This window comes from Gnatocerus cornutus, chromosome 1 (assembly GCF_029298725.1).
Source record: "Gnatocerus cornutus isolate USDA-ARS CGAHR chromosome 1, icGnaCorn1.1, whole genome shotgun sequence".
NCBI lineage: Eukaryota > Metazoa > Arthropoda > Insecta > Coleoptera > Tenebrionidae > Gnatocerus > Gnatocerus cornutus.
This window is the reverse complement of record NC_142233.1, coordinates 18,827,697-18,845,651: the sequence shown is the minus strand read 5'-3', so window position 1 is coordinate 18,845,651 and position 17,955 is coordinate 18,827,697. Positions and strand designations below refer to the sequence as shown.

General features: G+C 32.3%; 2 protein-coding genes and 1 long non-coding RNA gene across 6 annotated transcripts in view; 2 read left to right on the top strand and 1 right to left on the bottom strand.

Moving 5' to 3' along the window:
* The first annotated feature begins 2,811 nt into the window (after positions 1-2,811).
* Positions 2,812-17,955, top strand: part of pio (zona pellucida domain-containing protein piopio) — a 60,676-nt gene continuing 45,532 nt past the window's right edge. The window contains exons 1-4 of one of the 2 annotated variants that reach the window (XM_088049925.1): positions 2,812-3,162; positions 3,532-3,603; positions 9,481-9,529; positions 16,750-16,961. In XM_088049925.1, coding sequence (XP_087906051.1) covers positions 3,157-3,162; positions 3,532-3,603; positions 9,481-9,529; positions 16,750-16,961 — 339 coding nt within the window. In that variant the 5' untranslated portion in view covers positions 2,812-3,156. Of the gene's footprint in view, positions 3,163-3,531; positions 3,604-9,480; positions 9,530-16,089; positions 16,172-16,749; positions 16,962-17,955 lie in introns of those variants that run through there. The other variant, XM_088049926.1, reaches the window with a different exon arrangement.
* Positions 11,018-12,454, top strand: LOC148180776 (uncharacterized). The gene is made up of 2 exons (XM_088049766.1): positions 11,018-11,726; positions 11,786-12,454. Exons 1-2 carry the CDS (start codon positions 11,310-11,312, stop codon positions 12,431-12,433), a joined length of 1,065 nt encoding a protein of 354 aa, XP_087905892.1. The 5' UTR covers positions 11,018-11,309; the 3' UTR covers positions 12,434-12,454.
* LOC148180775 (uncharacterized) lies at positions 11,714-12,545 on the bottom strand. 3 transcript variants are annotated; one of them, XR_015771681.1, is made up of 4 exons: positions 12,453-12,545; positions 12,294-12,393; positions 12,045-12,245; positions 11,714-11,891 (listed from the first exon to the last, which is right to left on the bottom strand). It is a non-coding gene; the product is annotated as an uncharacterized LOC148180775 (long non-coding RNA). The 3 variants fall into 3 exon arrangements; XR_015771679.1 differs by having other exon boundaries at positions 12,045-12,393; XR_015771680.1 differs by having other exon boundaries at positions 12,045-12,414; positions 12,453-12,544.

Below are 17,955 nucleotides of genomic sequence, written 5' to 3'. Positions count from 1 at the left end.
AAATTAACCAAAATTGATTTACTTAAACACCAGTAATAATAAATCCGTACAATTTGATTTTACTTTTATTCATACTTTTGAGAGCGGTTCAAATTTTATGCAAAGTTTTGGTCTACAGCATGTACAAATTAAACAATAAACAAAAAAATTTTTTTTCGTAATTTACTGCAATATCTGGAAGGCCTGTGTACCATTATAATTGTTGCGATTCATTTGTTTTGCTACCAATTTTTACATCAAGTAGCTGATGACTTTGTAAGTATTAAACCTTTTTGTATTCAAAACGAAAGACTTCAAACTGCTCAAATCCAGTTAACTCAAAATTAATGTAAAAAGAACGAATTTTTGTGAGCGGAAAAGTTTGCATCAAAGTTGGCGGCCAGAGAATTTATGATTTATGATCTGCATCATAATTTCTTTTATTTAATTGTTTCAAAATCTTTTTTTTTCTTCATATAGTTTAAATATTTATTAAAATAAATTTAATACGTTAATATCATAAAAAAAACCTGCAAAAACCTCTTTTCTATATTTTTTAACTATTTTTCAAATTGACCTATTATGGTTGTACGTGATACAGAGGTAAAAGGTAAAAAAATGTTTAGTACTCTGTTTAGATCACAAAACATCTACTTTCAAAAAGGGCACATGAAATTAATTTGAATTTATCGGGCAGTGTCACAATTCGTATAATATTTTATTAAGTTTATTTAAGTTAAACAAAAAATTAAACTGTTTATCAATTGTTGATAAAAAATAATAATAAATTTAATGATTTATAGATATGTTTCTTTCATACAACACTTTTAATTTTCTTGTCTCGTATGCACCCCCTTATTAGTAGGCAACCTTCATTTACTTTATGCCCAAAACACAGCATTTGGCTATTTTCAATATGGCGCCCTTCCATAAACAGTTTATTATACACCCCCTCTACCACCTTTTCATCCTCTAGTAATATTAGTTTCAACTCTCTGACATCATGTAATAAATGCATTGCTGGTTGCGGTAAGATGCAGTTTGCGTTGCCATGGTGATATCGTATCGTATCGTTCAGAAACAAAATCGCACCCTGAGTATCGTCTGAGGATCAGGAGAGCAGAAATTTGGACAGCACTTCATAAAGAAAATGTGGGAAAAGTATTGTGTGCCGATATAACAAAATACATCGTAAGATTTATTATGATATACCTAGGATACAATAAATGTGAGAATGGGAAGAATTATTATACAGTACGTAGAGAAAAAAATCTCTAGACTCTAGAAGTTTTGATAGATAGTGGGAGTGTTTCTATACATATAAAAGATCCCACACTGGATTCTAGGCATAAATTGGCTGTCCCAAGCAAAAACACTGTATCTGGTTTTTAAAAAAAAATTCAATGGACCTAGAATTAACTTATATAAAACGTTTTCACAAATGATAAGAACTCTACTTTGTCATTTATATGAAGATTTTTAAATGACAAAAAGATAAATGACAAGTGTAATGGTAAAATCATTTGACAAGGCATTTTTAATAGATCATTTCTAGGTCCAGTAGTTATTTTTTTTTAAAGCAAATACTGTGTTTTTGCTTGGGACGGCCGAAATTCTCTGTAATAGTCTGGATAATATTTTAATACGACAAACTACAGTTGAAATTAGAGCTTTGTTTCTAATTTTTTCCTTTATCGTAACTTTGTTATTTCCTCACAGATTTAATTAGTTTTTATAGCGTTTGATGTATAGAAAAACTCTCTAAAATGGTATATGGAACATCTCAATTCAGAGCCGTTTAAAATGATAAACCTAATTGTAAAATAATATACAGGTTGTAATTTTGAAATAGTAAATTATGTATAATTTTACAAATAAAAATTCATTTCTGTGATTTAAAAGTCTTCTTAGAAAATTTTTCCAATAATTCAATAATTCGGTAGTGTTCAGTAGCCCCCATCACCCCTTAGGTTCTAGAGATGTCCAAGCAAGATAAATCTTCTACTTACAGTAGTGTCAGAGTAAAACGACATTTTAAAACTTGCATTGCAATATTTACATAGAGAATAATTTTAAATTTAGATAAATTTTTAGTTTTCGGACCTGCTGTACCTATTATTTGCAAGTTTTTTATCCATCCGTCAAATACATGTCAAAAATATGGTTCGTCCACAATCAAAATCGTTTTATTCTGGATTACGTTATCTCATTTTTGTTCAGGACTACATTTAATCCAAGATTATATAGTTTAGCGATTCTGCAAACGACCCTTAATAAGGCACTCATAAATGCTTATACAATAAAAAAATAATAGCAACCCATAGAGTACAAGTAAATTATCAAACAAGTCATTTTTATGTTTTCTACTGCAGTTGTGGATAAAATTTTGTATTACATGCGTGTATTATTGGCTGAAAACACAGGTAACGCTCTCGTGCTAATTCTTTTCTTTCGTTATATGCTTAAAAAAAAGACACTTAGGTATCCAATAAATAATAATTATTAATATGCTAAAACTGTAAATAAATCGTTTTCATTAAAGCACGTTAAAAAATCGTTTACATTGAAACCCACTGAAAAATAATCGGAATTTATATCTAATTTTAAGTGTTTTCATCGTGATGATCAGATAGAAATATTTTTTATTTCATTTGCATGCATATTTAATTAGTAAATTATTATAAAATAAACAAGCTGTCAAAAATCCGCATTTGGTTCCAACAACCCAAGAAAAAAACATTAATTAATAATGCTGAATTTTAATTAGCCCGACTCTGGTCGAGCTATAAACTCGTGAACACTCGAGCGCTTCCACCAATCCACATTCGCTTTTCCTTTCTACCGTCGTCAGATAAGTCAGCTTCAACATCCAACCAGTCAGTTAAAAATAAAGCCGGCGGTTAAAGCGAGTCCGTTCCGCGAGACTCGGCAACCTCTAGGGGGCGCGTTCATAACAAGACATGCACAACATGTTCATACAACCCCAAAAACGTAAAACTTTACAGTAAAATTAAGCCCTAAGTGTGCCTTCAATTTTTATGTTTAGTGTAGGGTGAAACATGAACAGGTGAAGAATAAATGCGCGTGTAGAGACTGATTTTAGGTTATTCTTTCTTTAATTTATCGTTTTCATCTCTGTGATATTTTATCGAGTCTATTTCGGATATTTATTCAACAATGAAGGTGAGTGCTAGCTAACGAATGACTGTTGATCAAGTAAACCCGGTGATTTCAATGCGAAGTTACAACAGGAACAGCAGTAATCTGTTAAACATATGGGGTAAATTGCTGCACAAATACAAGAATGATCAGCTAAAAATAGACAAGACAAGGTCGTCACTTTTATTTTCGACCTTGCCGCTTGCGAAAAGTAAGCGAAGTCAAAGTTTCATAACGGGAGAATTTTCTCTTCTTTCGACTACCCCTAACAACGTTCCGGTAAACGTCTTCCTCAAGACCATCGCTGAGAAAAAGTGAATTTTTCTCAAGGTTGTGGTCTTCGTGTTGAATGACCCACTTGACTTCACGCTGACCACTTTCTATTTCTTTCAGAACACAATGAGAGCGAACCGCCCGATACATGCTGCCCTGACACCACAACTTTTGCTTATCTCCATACTTCTGGTAAGATGGTGGTAATTTATAATGATAGCAATGCAGGTTTTATCGCTTTATCTTGAACGAAACTCGTTTGATGTACTCGAGGGAGACTGTAGCTGCAGCCAAGGCAGACAACATAAATTACGTCATTTTTTCAAGTCTGAATATCCCAAGGCTGTTTTTTGAATTGAATTCATGGCGGGGAAGCGGCGCCTACGGTTGAATTATGGGCGATTGTCATTAAAGTAATTGTCGGCTTTTGTTTTAATTGCATTTTAAATAAGCTTAAAGTACCACAGTAGCTGCATTTTTGCTAATTATGAAACTCTATCAACCTTCGATTTTTGATCACATTATATAGCAGTTCCAATTCTGAAATACAAATTAAGAAACTTAAACTGTGACTCAATCGACTCCAAGGTACCCGCAAATTATTTCAATAATTTTTCTGCATTGAAGATTAATGAATTAGTTAACAGTTTCGTAACGGTTCTAGTCATCGCGTTGAAAATATCATAATTTGATTGATGGCCAAATCTTGGGATTATTTATTCATAAAAGAACTTGTTAAAACTGTTTCTGGTAATTAACGCTGGTGTTATTAAATTTTCCATTTTAAATCGGTCCACCAAATTGAAAGGTCATCTTGTTGTGAAAACAGTTACGTATTTAGATCAACGATAATTTTTAAAGGAAATTTAATGTCAACTAAGTAGGAACATTCGCCTACAAGTAACCGGTAGATTGACTAATTTAAGTTTAACAATACCTTGAGGTGCGTTTGGATGTAACAGTAACTTTTTTGTGAAGTATGACGAATGGTTACGTTTATTAAAACAGTTATGTCAAGACTAGAGTGATAATTAATTTAGAGTTCATTTATTGCTTCAAAGTGCCCACACATCTTAAAATTGATGGATGCTATAAGTTACAAATTCAGTAAAAAAATGGCCATAATTTCAGTTCGTTATTTGTATTCTTTTTTATTCAGTTTTTATGAAAATTAGTAGCGCCTTAAGTTTAAGAAGACAAAGATCCGCAGACAATAATTTTATATAACAATAATTGTCACACTAAAATTAATCGTTTTCAAGACAGAAGTAAACATTTTTTTTTAAATTTGATGACATGTAAATCATGTTTAAATGATGCATACCTAAAAGGATCAATAAAAAATATAATATTTTACTCTTCTTTACTACAGGGTGATTTTTTTAAAACGGCAGGCGTTGTAGAATTTTTATTTATGAACCGATTTCAAAAATTTAAAAAACAAATTAAATGGTTTTTAATTTACTATAAACTGATGATTTTAAAATTTTTCTAAATTTATTAGTATCTTTTGGGCAATACTCAACTTTCTTATTTTAAATTGGAACCCATATTTTTTTTTCATAATTTGGAAGATATTAATTCTCTTGATTCAGAAATGTGTAATATGTTCTACTTTTAACCAAAAATATTTTAAAAAAAATTATTAAAATTGAAAAAAAATAAGCAATAAAAGTTAATAAAATCTAGGTGCATGGTGTCAAATAACACAATATCGTTATTGCAATGTCAAAAAGCAGTAAATAACAGAAAGAATCGGCATTTTTTTTGAAATTATTAATAACAAAAGACAATAATAATTACAAATCAGAAAAAACAACTACCTAATTTAATTAAAATACTGTTGAAACGCCATCCCGTTTTTTTTATTGCACAATTGACACCTACGAGAAATGCATTGTGCATTGTAAGGTGTAGCCCCATCTTGTTGAAAGAAAACTTGTTCTTTCTGTTATTTGCTACTTTTTGACATTACAATAACGATATTGTGTTATTTGACACCACGCACCTAGATTTTATTAACTTTTATTGCCTGAATTTTTTCATTTTTGATAATTTTTTTTTTAATATTTTTTGTAAAAGTAGAACATATTACACATTTCTGAATCAAAAAAATTAATATCTTCCAAATTATGAAAAAAAAATATGGGTGCCAATTTAAAATTAGAAAGTTGAGTATCGCCCAAAAGATACTAAGACATTTAGAAATTTTTTTAAATCATCAGTTTATAGGAAATTAAAAACCATTTAATTTGTTTTTTAAATTTTTGAAATCGGTTTATAAATAAAAATTCTACAACGCCTGCCGTTTTTAAAAAATCACCCTGTATAAGCGAAGGATATTTTTATACATTTATAACATCACATTTTAAAATATCATATAAAGTGTTCGAGTCTACAATTTTATACAGCATGTTTCAAAAAGATTTTCATCTAGTCTTCTAGGAGTTTCCGTACAAGTTGAAAAACCCCAAAATACTTTTCAAAAATTATGTTGACACTGATCTAGGACGAATGGATGGCTGAAGGAATAAAACTGACTCAACCATTGCTTAACTTCGCTGTTTGTTGTTTAAATTCTTGGCTATTTTGACGTTTGACGAGTGACACTATTGACAGAAGTCTAAAGTGACAGGACTAGTTCAAATAGTCCAATCCGAGCGGGACAAAATGAGTTACATTCTAAATGCAACTACATGAAAAATTTTATAGATATAATGTAAAATCAAACTAAAATTTTAAAAAAACAACGCCCCATAATACAAGGTGTTTATAAATGTTTCTAGAATCAAAGGGGGCTTTGGAATTCCTGTCGTACACTATTTTGCCGCTTTGTTTTCATGGTGAATATAACTATCAGGAAAATTATTTATAATGTTACTTACTTCAACTTAGTTACGGTTTTGTGACCAAGTTTTCGATTTTCACGTTTTAAACTACAACTGGAACAGTTTATTTCTCAAAACTGTTTGAGGTTAACTGCAAATGTCAGTTGATAAATCGAAACCCACATTTGTAATGAGCGGCACATTTCTTTGACGTTTCATAGCCACCCTTGATGATAGAAACATTTATAAACACGTTGTACAAGGTGTTTATAAATGTTTCTAGCATCAAAGGTGGCTTTGGAATTCCTGTCATGCACTATTTTGCCGCTTTGTTTTCATAGTGAATATAATCGCGGAATCAAAATTTCTAACATCACTTTTTGACATGGCAATGTAAATCAAGCTTTATTGTCATTGTGACTGACATACAAAGTAAATTTTTGACACTTGCTGAGTCTTTTATAAATTTTAAGGTTATAAAGACAAAGGACAGTTTACAATTTTTAAACATCAATCAATTTGATGTTCGAAATTTTGTTTCCGCGATAGTAATGTTTTTATGTTACTTACGTCAATGACGTTTCAGTTACGGTTTTGTGTCCAAGTTTTTCATTTTCAGGTTTTAAACCACAACTAACACAGTTTATTTCTCAAAACTTACTTTACTTCATGTTTGAGGTTAACTGCAAATGTCAGTTGAAAAACTGAAACTCACATTTGTAATGAGCGGCAAATTTCTTTAACATTTCATAGCCGGCCTTGATGCTAGAAACATTTATAAACACCTTGTACATTTTTGTATTCCTTTGACAATTTGATGATGACTTTGAATATACAGGATGTTGCATTAAAAAGACAGTTTTTACACTTCATTATTGTTTTGTAATGAATTTAATTTTGTAGACATTCTTTATGACAATGAAGAAACGATGTAGGTGCCTAACAATATAATTCTCCACTTTTTGACATTTTTGACACTTTTGACCAGCCCAGAAAATTTTCAGTAGTATTTACAGCCCGCTGAGTGATTTTTTAAAATTTAATCAGCTTGCCAATATAAAATCAAATTTTCAACAACTGTATATTAATGCCGCAAACATTTTTGGCCGCTCTATGGTGGCGCCATCTATCCATAGTTTTGCGCATTACAAAAAGATACCGATATTACCCAGAATTTTATAATTATTTGAGTAAAATCAAATCGACAAACTGCTGTAAAGTGCAACAAAGACGTATTAAATTATTGAAAGTGAACATGTCTAGCAGTACTGCTGCAATAACATCAAAAAGCACATCAAACCTAATTCATACAAATTGTGAAGCTACACAAATTGTGATGCCGAAACTGCAAATGTAAATAAAGAAAATATGTTTCTGAAGGATTGTTATAAATGATTAAATCAATAAATCATAAATAAAATTTATTAACTTGTAAATTTAATGATGTCGCCTAAAAATTTTTGTGTGTATTACGGCCAAAAAGTGCCATTTTGCCCTCGGCTATCGCCTCGGCCATTAAAAAAAGGCTCGGCCAAAAAAGAAACACTTTTTGGTCTTGGTACACAAATAACTATTATTTAAATTATTGAATAAAATTGTTTTACTTTATGTGTGAAATTTTTGACTTGTTAAATATCATTTTACTAGTTTATTCTAGAATAGTACAAAAGAAAAAAGAGAGATTGCTTTTCCAATTTATACAAAATTCTTGTTACTTATATTTAGCGATCTCCTTATAACTAAATACATTGATATTTATGGAAAATCTGTTCCTTACGTAATTATCCACGGATTATCTTCATTTTTACAAAATATAAAACGTTCACGACATTCCTTGGAAGTGTTGGTTCACTTTGTAAAAACCGTTTAGCCGGTTATTAAACAGCACTAATGATGCCGCATTATTATCTGTAATTATGTTATTTATCTATTTTAAAAATAAATACAATCACCTAGATAAAAGTTAAAGACCTCTTACTTAGCTTTTGGGCAAAACCACTAAAAAGTCAAGTAGAAAAAAAGAAAATGTGAACGTAATTAGACGGTAAATCGTTATAAAAACATTAAAGCAAAACATATTTCTGAAGTAATTTAGAGAAGATAATTATCTTTGAAATTTTTTGTTAAACTAGATTAAACTTTAATTCTGCTGTTTAGCTGTTTAGTGATTTTAAATTTGACATGAATTGAAAAGTCTTATACTTGGTTTGTATTGCATTTTACATAGACATGGTCCACCAAGATATTAAATATTTTGAAATGGACTAAGCAAGAGAACTAAAATTAAAGCACTTAATATTCAAGACAACTAATTGCTCCAAACAAGTAAATAATTTCAGTACATCAAAGTTCCGACGAAAACAAGTTTCATGCTATGATACCGTTACTAAATTCAGCTTTAATTTTGTCTTGAAATTACATTTTCAGCTCATTAAAACTTAAATGCTTCATAAAACTAATTGCTTGTTCTTATAAGAATCTAAATAATGACCTGTTTAGAAGTCTGATGGAAGGTTTTCTCAGGAACCACAATGCTGTCTTGTTTGTATTCTTGATATCTCTTTCTCTATTAAAAGTCACAGCAAACATATCAGAAAACTGACACTATCATACTGGATCAGTGTAAGTGTACCTGATTTGAATATCCTTTTTTTCCAGGTAAGATTGTATTAATTACTTGTCAAAATACGTGATGTATGAGTGTGTTTGGTAACGTAAAACTCAATGGTGATATAAATCGCAACACTAAAAAAGGAAAAATTCTAGAAAAATGTTTTCTTGTTTGACGACAAAACTGTAGAAAATACAGGTGGTCGGAGTATTACGTATTATATGCCTTGGGATATTTCTTGTTCCTGTACATATCAAAGGACTTAAATTGAATATAACTATACAGTAAAAGCAACAACACTGTTATTATCATTGTCTGTTTATCTATTTTCAAGAAACTTGCAGAACCATTAAGGAAGATTTTCTCATAACATTTATCTCTTCTTCCAAGATCTATCTAATAATTAAAAAAAAAACTTATGATATGTAATTTTTTCGTGAAGGTTAGTAACCGACATACATAACTCCAAAAGAACGTTCATCACGCGAAGAATAATCAAGAGATCAACTACAAAAAGAAAGTAACAAAAACGCTCTCGTTACTTTTATTTTTCGTTCTTATCTCCATTTAACATTACTTAACATCCAATTATCTGATGCTGGCTTCAACTGACGAGGTTTTTCTTTTCAGATCTGCTCACATTTCACTGTCAAGGCTGCCAACATACCTGTCACAACCAGTAAGTATTGCGCCAATTTGAAATTACAATCGTGACGCGGCGTCCGCAAATTAAGCCCTAGCTTGGTCTAGACCTATGATGAGTCTAAGTTGGACAAAGTCTAAGGTTACGATGTACATACAAAAATGTGATTATTATTCTGCTAAACATGGCCTCGAGTTGTGCGAAGAACCATCATCTTCTTGGCGCATTGCTGGCAATTATTGCATTGTACTGTTGACCTTACGTCGCGGTTTTTGAGCACGCTGCTAGGAAATTCAACATAATTTTATATTATTCTAATCGAGATTTTTAGCGTCATGACGTTAGCTGAAAGTGCTTATCTGGTTCCTTGCTGGAGGTTATAAATTTGCAGTGCATGTAATTATAGAGCGCTGTTGACTTTACAACTTTCCAATTTTTCAATTTTACTCTACACCTTTTGAGCATTTTATATGGAGGCGTGAAACTACCTACTGATATTTCAAAATCTCACAAAAATTGCAACGTTATTGTAATAAAGCGAAGTGAATTCCGGAAATTTTTTGAGCGGTTTTTCACTGATCATTACTTTAATCGCAACAATAGCTGTAAATGTTCTACTAGACTAATTCTAGACTTGTAACGTTTCGTAACTGCAATATTAAACCTTTTAGAAATGTCTTGTTTATGCATGGAAACGAAAGTAAAATCGGGGTCAAGAGATATTAATTATTTGATCTGGAGGTATTGGACATCTTGTGTTGAACCTTGTTTTCACTTTTTATTTACGATCGAGATGAATGCTCCACACAAAGAGAAATTTTCTTTCCCATCCATGATACATAGCCGACAGCTATCATTTTTCTTTCAATCTCGTTATCACGGATCGTGAAGTTTTCATGGTCAGCAATTCTATAGTGCGGGTGTTAATAGTATATTTCGTAACGTGTGGGGTAAGAAGCGTATTACACACGAGCGAAAAATTGTCGTTGATTAGCGTTAAATACGTCGTTGATTTAAATTTTCGGTTTTTCTTCGGTCGCCATTAATTTAGAATATAGTATGTCCGGTGAGAGATTGGGAGATTTCGACAGTTGACATATAGGTTGGTAGCAAATTATGCTGCAAAATACACTAAAAACACTAAATTCCTACGCGAAATGGGTTGATAAGGTTGTCAGTAACTGAGGTGTGTTCATAAAGTGAGACGTCTGTTGGAGCGTCTGATGTCAGAGTGATGTGATTATCACTGAGATTCGCCAGAGTGTTGTTGCGTTTATGAACGGTTTCCGTGGTTATTTAAATGTTCGACAAATAGGTACATTACCTACATACAAAACGCAATTTTCGCGAAAATTCATGATTAAAACTATGCCAATTTTCCGATATCGATATCTCGCTTATTTTTTAGAGTAAACTGAAGTTATTATACATCATTGTACGCAGAATAATACGCAGATTCCAAATCTGGGATTTAAATTTAGATCCGACAACAGATAACTGAGTTATGGCCGATCAAAGTTTCGGAATAGTATTTTACATGATTAGTGCGGGAATACAATTTTTGCAGATAAGTGCGACTCTTTCAACACGAGTGCGCCCCGCGCACGAGTGAAGGAATGTCGCACGAATCAGGCAAAATTATTCCCGCACGTCTCTTGTATAACATTTTTTGCACGAAGTTTGTAACAAATTTTCGCCATCATATATAGTTCGCATTTGTTGGTATAAAAAATCAAGTCGCTGAAGTTTCCAGTTGACAGTTGTCAATTCTGTCAAGCAAAAAGTTCAAAAATAAAGATTTGTATTGATTTGTACCATGTCTTCGGAAGAAGAGTTTGAATTCGAGTGTACACCACCCGAAGTGAAAAGTGCGGCAACAGCTGCAATAAACAATTTATTGCCGACAAAATCACGCCCCAGATATGAGAGTACGTTTTCTCAGTTTGTCAAATGGTGCGAAGATAAAAAGATCAAAAGTTACTCTGAAAACGTCTTGGTGGCCTATTTTGAAGAAATAGGTTCTACTAAAAAAACATTGTGGCCAATTTATAGCATGATACGATCTTGCTTGAATATTAAGAAGAATATAGATATCTCGAAATATCCAAAATTGCTTGCCCTTCTTAAAAGGAAAACGGAACATCACATTCCAAAAAAGTCACAAATACTTGAAGGAGAACATATTACAAAATTTTTGACAGAGGCCCCTAACAAAGAATATTTTTTGATGAAAGTGAGTGGTTTGTCTTTATTCAGAAATTTACATTCAAAAATTTAACATTTATATTTTAGACGATTTTGATTATGGGAATTTCTGGAGCCTGCCGCCGAGAAGAAATTTGTAAGATGATGATTGGTGATGTTATCTTTAAAGATGACATAATTTTGGTTTCTATTCCTGAAACAAAAACTAAGGTTAAACGGGAATTTGCCATAACCAAAAGGGAATGGGTCGAAATAATAAAGCAATTTGTGAAATTAAGACTACAAGTTGTGACTGACAACAGGAGACTATTTCTAACTTATCGTGCAGGAAAATGTATAAATTTACCTATTGGTATAAACACCATTGGGAAAATTCCATCATTGATCGCCAAATATCTTGAACTTCCAAACCCTCATCAATATACTGGCCATTGTTTTCGTAGGAGCAGTGCTACTTTATTAGCAAACAAGGGGCTTGACTTTCTAGCCGTTAAAAGACATGGTGGTTGGAAATCTTCCGCAGTAGCGGAGGGATATATCCAAGATTCTTTAAAAAATAAAATAGAAGTAGCAGACACTTTGACAGACACGGAACCTGTAAGATCCAATTCCAACAATTCGTACAATATTAGTAACGCCGTGAGAACTGAAAACACTGCTGGAGTTTCTGGTGTGTCGTTTGCTTCGTGCAGCAACTGCACATTCAACATAAACATCTATAATAATAAAAATTAAAAGTACTGAGTATACTTACTTGATGACCAACATCGATTACTTGAGTATTTGTAAAATAAAACGTTTCACAAAAGCTTAATTTTATTAATCGTTAAAATCATAAAACTTGTTAATGTTATTTTGAGGTTATGTTTTTACAAAAGAGCAACAATTATTAAGTTGCTAATAGATGGCGCTGATGAACTTTTTCTCAAAAAATATTAATTTTCTTGTAATTTGTTAACTTATTTAAATAAATATTAGGGGAAGAGGATCCCAATGCGTGTTTCTTTAAATTTGTAGTAACTGATATTTTCTATATGGCTTCTATGGCAAAATTTTTGCGTGCATGTTCCCGCACTAATGCTCGAAAGCCTTAGTTACCGGTGATGGTTGCTATGCGCGAAATCGTTGTTCCTGATCTATGAGTGAAAAAAGTTGATTTTCATTTTTCCTCATTTTTCGTAATTTTTAAAGTTAAATATCTCGGAAACTATTTGAGATATTGAGATGCGGTTTGCGTCATTCTTTTTCTCGGCTCTTTTTACGTTAGAAAACGTTGTCAAAAGCCCAAAATTCGATAGTTGATTTTTCGGGAAAAAAAAATCCGACTCAAACGATGAAAATTTTTCATTTTTTTGATTTTTGGCCATAATTCGTAAACTATTTGTCCGATAGATCTCAAATTGGGCCAGTAGATAGATTTCGTGCTCCTCTTCCGACTGATGTATAATTCAAAGCTATTAAACGTCGTTTTCACTTTAAAAACTTTGATTCAAAATCACCCGAAAATGACGTCTTCAAAATTGTTTTTGGCCAATGCCTCGTTTATTTATTAAGCACTCTCAACAAATCTGGGCGGCTCATTTTACGCAGAATGTCACGCTGAATCCAAAAACATAAGAATTTTTAATTTTCGTCAACAAATAACTGAGTTATGGCCGTTTGAATTTTTGGATTGTCGTCAGAGGGCCAAATTTTTGAAGGTTGAAAACAATTCGTGCTCGATATCTCGGAAACTATTTGAGATATTAAGATGCGGTTTGCGGCATCGTTCTTCTCGCGATTTTTTACATAAGAAAAAGTTCGTGGATTTTTCAAAAGTCGAAATTTGCAAATTTTCTTAAAAATTCATTACTAAAACTATGCCAAATGTGTGATAGCGATATCTCGCTTATTTTTTAGAGTAAACTTAAGTTATTATACATCAGTGTACGTAGAATTTTACGCAGATTCCAAATCTGTGATTTAAATTTAGATCCGACAAGAGATAACTGAGTTATGGCCGATCAAAGTTTCGGAAAGTTGATTTTCATTTTTCCTCATTTTTCGTAATTTTTAAAGTTAAATATCTCGGAAACTTTTTGAGATATTGAGATGCGGTTTGCGTCATTCTTTTTCTCGGCTCATTTTACGTTAGAAAACGTTGTCAAAAGCCCAAAATTCGATAGTTGATTTTTCGGGAAAAAAAAATCCGACTCAAACGATGAAAATTTTTCATTTTTTTGATTTTTGGCCATAATTCGTAAACTATTTGTCCGATAGATCTCAAATTGGGCCAGTAGATAGATTTTGAGCTCCTCTTCCGACTGATGTATAATTCAAAGCTATTAAACGTCGTTTTCACTTTAAAAACTTTGATTCAAAATCACCCGAAAATGAGGTCTTCAAAATTGTTTTTGGCCAATGCCTCGTTTATTTATTAAGCAATCTCAACAAATCTAGGCTCATTTTACGCAGAATGTCACGCTGAATCCAAAAACATAAGAATTTTTAATTTTCGTCAACAAATAACTGAGTTATGGCCGTTTGAATTTTTGGATTGTCGTCAGAGCGCCAAATTTTTGAAGGTTGAAAACAATTCGATATCTAGGAAACTATTTGAGATATTAAGATGCGGTTTGCGGCATCGTTCTTCTCGCGATTTTTTACATAAGAAAAAGTTCGTAGATTTTTCAAAAGTCAAAATTTGCAAATTTTCTCAAAAATTCATGACTAAAACTATGCCAAATGTGTGATAGCGATATCTCGCCTATTTTTTAGAGTAAACTGAAGTTATTATACATCAGTGTACGTAGAATTTTACGCAGATTCCAAATCTGTGATTTAAATTTAGATCCGACAAGAGATAACTGAGTTATGGCCGATCAAAGTTTCGGAAAGTTGATTTTCAGTTTTCCTCATTTTTCGTAATTTTTAAAGTTAAATATCTCGGAAACTATTTGAGATATTGAGATGCGGTTCGCGTCATTCTTTTTCTCGGCTCATTTTACGTTAGAAAACGTTGTCAAAAGCCCAAAATTCGATAGTCGATTTTTCGGGAAAAAAAGATCCGACTCAAACGATGAAATTTTTTTATTTTTTTTAATTTTTGGCCATAATTCGTAAACTCTTTGTCCGATAGATCTCAAATTGGGCCAGTAGATAGATTTCGTGCTCCTCTTCCGACTGATGTATAATTCAAAGCTATTAAACGTCGTTTTTACTTTAAAAACTTTGATTCAAAATCACCCGAAAATGACGTCTTCAAAATTGTTTTTGGCCAATGCCTCGTTTATTTATTAAGCAATCTCAACAGATCTGGGCTCATTTTACGCAGAATGTCACGCTGAATCCAAAAACATAAGAATTTTTAATTTTCGTCAACAAATAACTGAGTTATGGCCGTTTGAAATTTTGGGTTGTCGCCAGAGAGCCAAATTTTTGAAGGTTCAAAACAATTCGTGCTCAGTATCTCAGAAACTATTACAGATATTAAGATGCGGTTTGCGCCAGCGTTTTTCTCGCGAGTTTTTACATAAGAAATAGTTCATAGATTTTTCAAAAGTCGACATTTGCAAATTTTTGTAAATTTATCACTAAAACTATGCCAAACTTCTGATATCGACATCTCGCTTATTTTTTCGAGTAAACTTGAGTTATTATACACCAGTGTATGCAGAATTTTCCGTAGATTCCAAATCTGAGATTCAAATTCAGATTCGACAACAAATAACTGAGTTATGGCCGATCAAAGTCTCAAAAAGTTTATTTTCATTTTTCCTTATTTTTCCTAATTAGTACGATCGATCTCAAATTTGGCCATTAGATAGATCTTGTGCTTCTTTTCCGATTTAGGAATTTGACCAAAATCATTGGTGCGGGAGAAGCTTATCTTATCTGCTGTCAAATACGTAATAAATAATTTATATTAGGAGTAGAATTTTTTTTTCAGGCCTCATGAATTGTAAGCGTCAAATTAACATTCAATTGACATTTTCGAAAACATTATAAAGTTAAAAAAAACATCAACACCGCAAACTCCCCTGCATTACAACCGGCAACGTTGCCTAGGGAGTTTTTTGGTGAGAAAATAATTGTCAAATTTTTGACATTTCTGAAAATTACGCACTGTTTCCGTTAAAAACGTTTCTTTTACACCCTGTTGGATTGCAAATCAAACGATTAAATTTGATTTGATTTTATCACCAAAAAGTCACCATCGACCACGTTGCCGGTAAAAATTGCCCAAATCGTCTGGTCTTCAGAGGCGTTTATAAATTAAAATCACTTTACCATGATGAAGATTGATCACCAAAGTGGAATCTACCTAAATTATTATCTCAATTAAGACAAAATTTCTATTTTTAAAGTCGTATTTAAACGTTTTTTATACAGCGCCATCTTGTGTATTTTTTGTGCACCAACTACAAAATTGACAGAATTGACAGATAATGAAATTTATAAATGTCAATCATCAAACTTCAAACTTCGTAAAATGTAAGTTATCACACGCGACTGTAAATAACTAAAATCGTTCTGTGGAATTTTTGTCCTCCTTGAATGAAATTCCAATTTTCCGCTAAATGAACCATAAACATTGTTCTAAAACAAAAATGTATTTTGCATGAATCATCTTGAAGCTGTAGATTTTTGCTTATTCGCTCTTCGTGGCGTGAGATTCCACAATAAAGCCTCAGTTTTTAGTGCGATACCGAATAACTCCGGGTTTTATTCAAATGAGCGATTTGTGAAATCTCAAATTAACTTACATAACACTTAGCCACAGTTTTTGTAAGCATCGGTACTAATAATTGGTAATTATTCCAACAATAATAACTTTAGAAAGTCAGATCGTTAAGTAATTATTAATTTGGATCTGCCTCCTTCTGAACGCGTCAATTGCAGTGTCTTTTTTGTGGCAAGATCTCGATAGTTTTTGATTCTTTTCAATGAATCCCGAAAGACAATGAAAGGAAACTGAATATACGCACGCTACCAACTACTAATCAAAGACTCCATCAGAATAACAAACCATAACCGTGCGTCCAGTTATTTACGTGTCGTTGTTCTTGCAGGCGCACCGGAAGTAGCGTCGGATGTACGTGTAGAGTGCAACAGTGATGAGATAGTGGTCAGTATCAACACGAGATCGGGGCGATTCAATGGAATGATCTATCCTAGAGGATTGTCAAAAAACAGTACTTGTATGGGTGAGTGGGTACAAAGACCTGCTCCTATCAAGTACAACCTTCCTTTGAGAGGATGCAACACCATGAGCACAGAATTGGTGAGTACCTACCATAAAAATCCCACATTAGCAAAACATATCGTTTCTGTTAAATGACGGTTTGTTCACACCGAATGTGCAAGAATGTGGACATTGCTTGTTCATTCTCACTTTGATTTCTCAAACAATCATTCCGAGTACACAAAGTTTTTCCTAAGAAAACTAAATAAGACATTTCGTTAGACAGTTATGTTAACAATTTCTACAATAGTATCAGCTCTACTTATTGAATTTTGAGCTTTGTTCTTTGAACAGCTCTCAATTATTGTTTTGTGGTTTCTTTAACATTTTCGTTGAACATTTGAATTGTTCTCAAAGCTTCAAAGGATCGTTTCTAGTGAATGGTCTATTATTTCACAACCAAAGTCAAATTATGGCTAGTTGTAAACCTGTGTATTTTCTGTTGTCATTTGTTGCGTTCGACAATAATTGGAAGTAAATTATTCAAACCATGTTCTGTCGTAAAAATAAATAACAAATGAAGATGCAGCTCTTATTCTAATAGACACTAAGGCACTCCTTCCTGTGTGACTCATTGGTGGGAAAAAACTTTGCTGCATTTTTATTTGGAATATTAAAAAAATTGCTAATGTACAGAGTATAATAATATAATTATGAAATTTAAAATAAGACCAAAATAACCATTTTAATGTTCTAGGATTCGATTAGATCATGATAAAAATAAAATGATAACTTCAGCTTCCAATTAGTATGACTTTAATCAGGTGCGCAAAAATTACCATTTGCCTCTTTTGTAAATTTACTAACGGGCTGATTTCATGTTGTCATTTTGCGTTAACGCAAATGAGTGACGCAACGCAACTTTGCTACACCGATTTGCAATCCCACTGCGTCAAAATTTACAACCTAATTTCATGTTCAAAATTTGCAGTGGCGCAACGACATTGCAAATGCGGAACTTTAGCCACATCATTTTTGCGTCGGTCACGTGACATCAGACAAATTAAATGTGCGAAGGGTTGTTTTAAAAAAT

What these genes read in the sequence shown, in the direction of transcription:
- LOC148180776 (XM_088049766.1), top strand. Translation starts at nt 11,310, where the DNA reads ATGTCTTCGGAAGAAGAGTTTGAATTCGAGTGTACACCACCCGAAGTG. An exon ending in AAGAATATTTTTTGATGAAA is followed by an intron (nt 11,727 to 11,785) that starts GTGAGTGGTTTG and finishes TTTATATTTTAG; the next exon opens with ACGATTTTGATTATGGGAAT.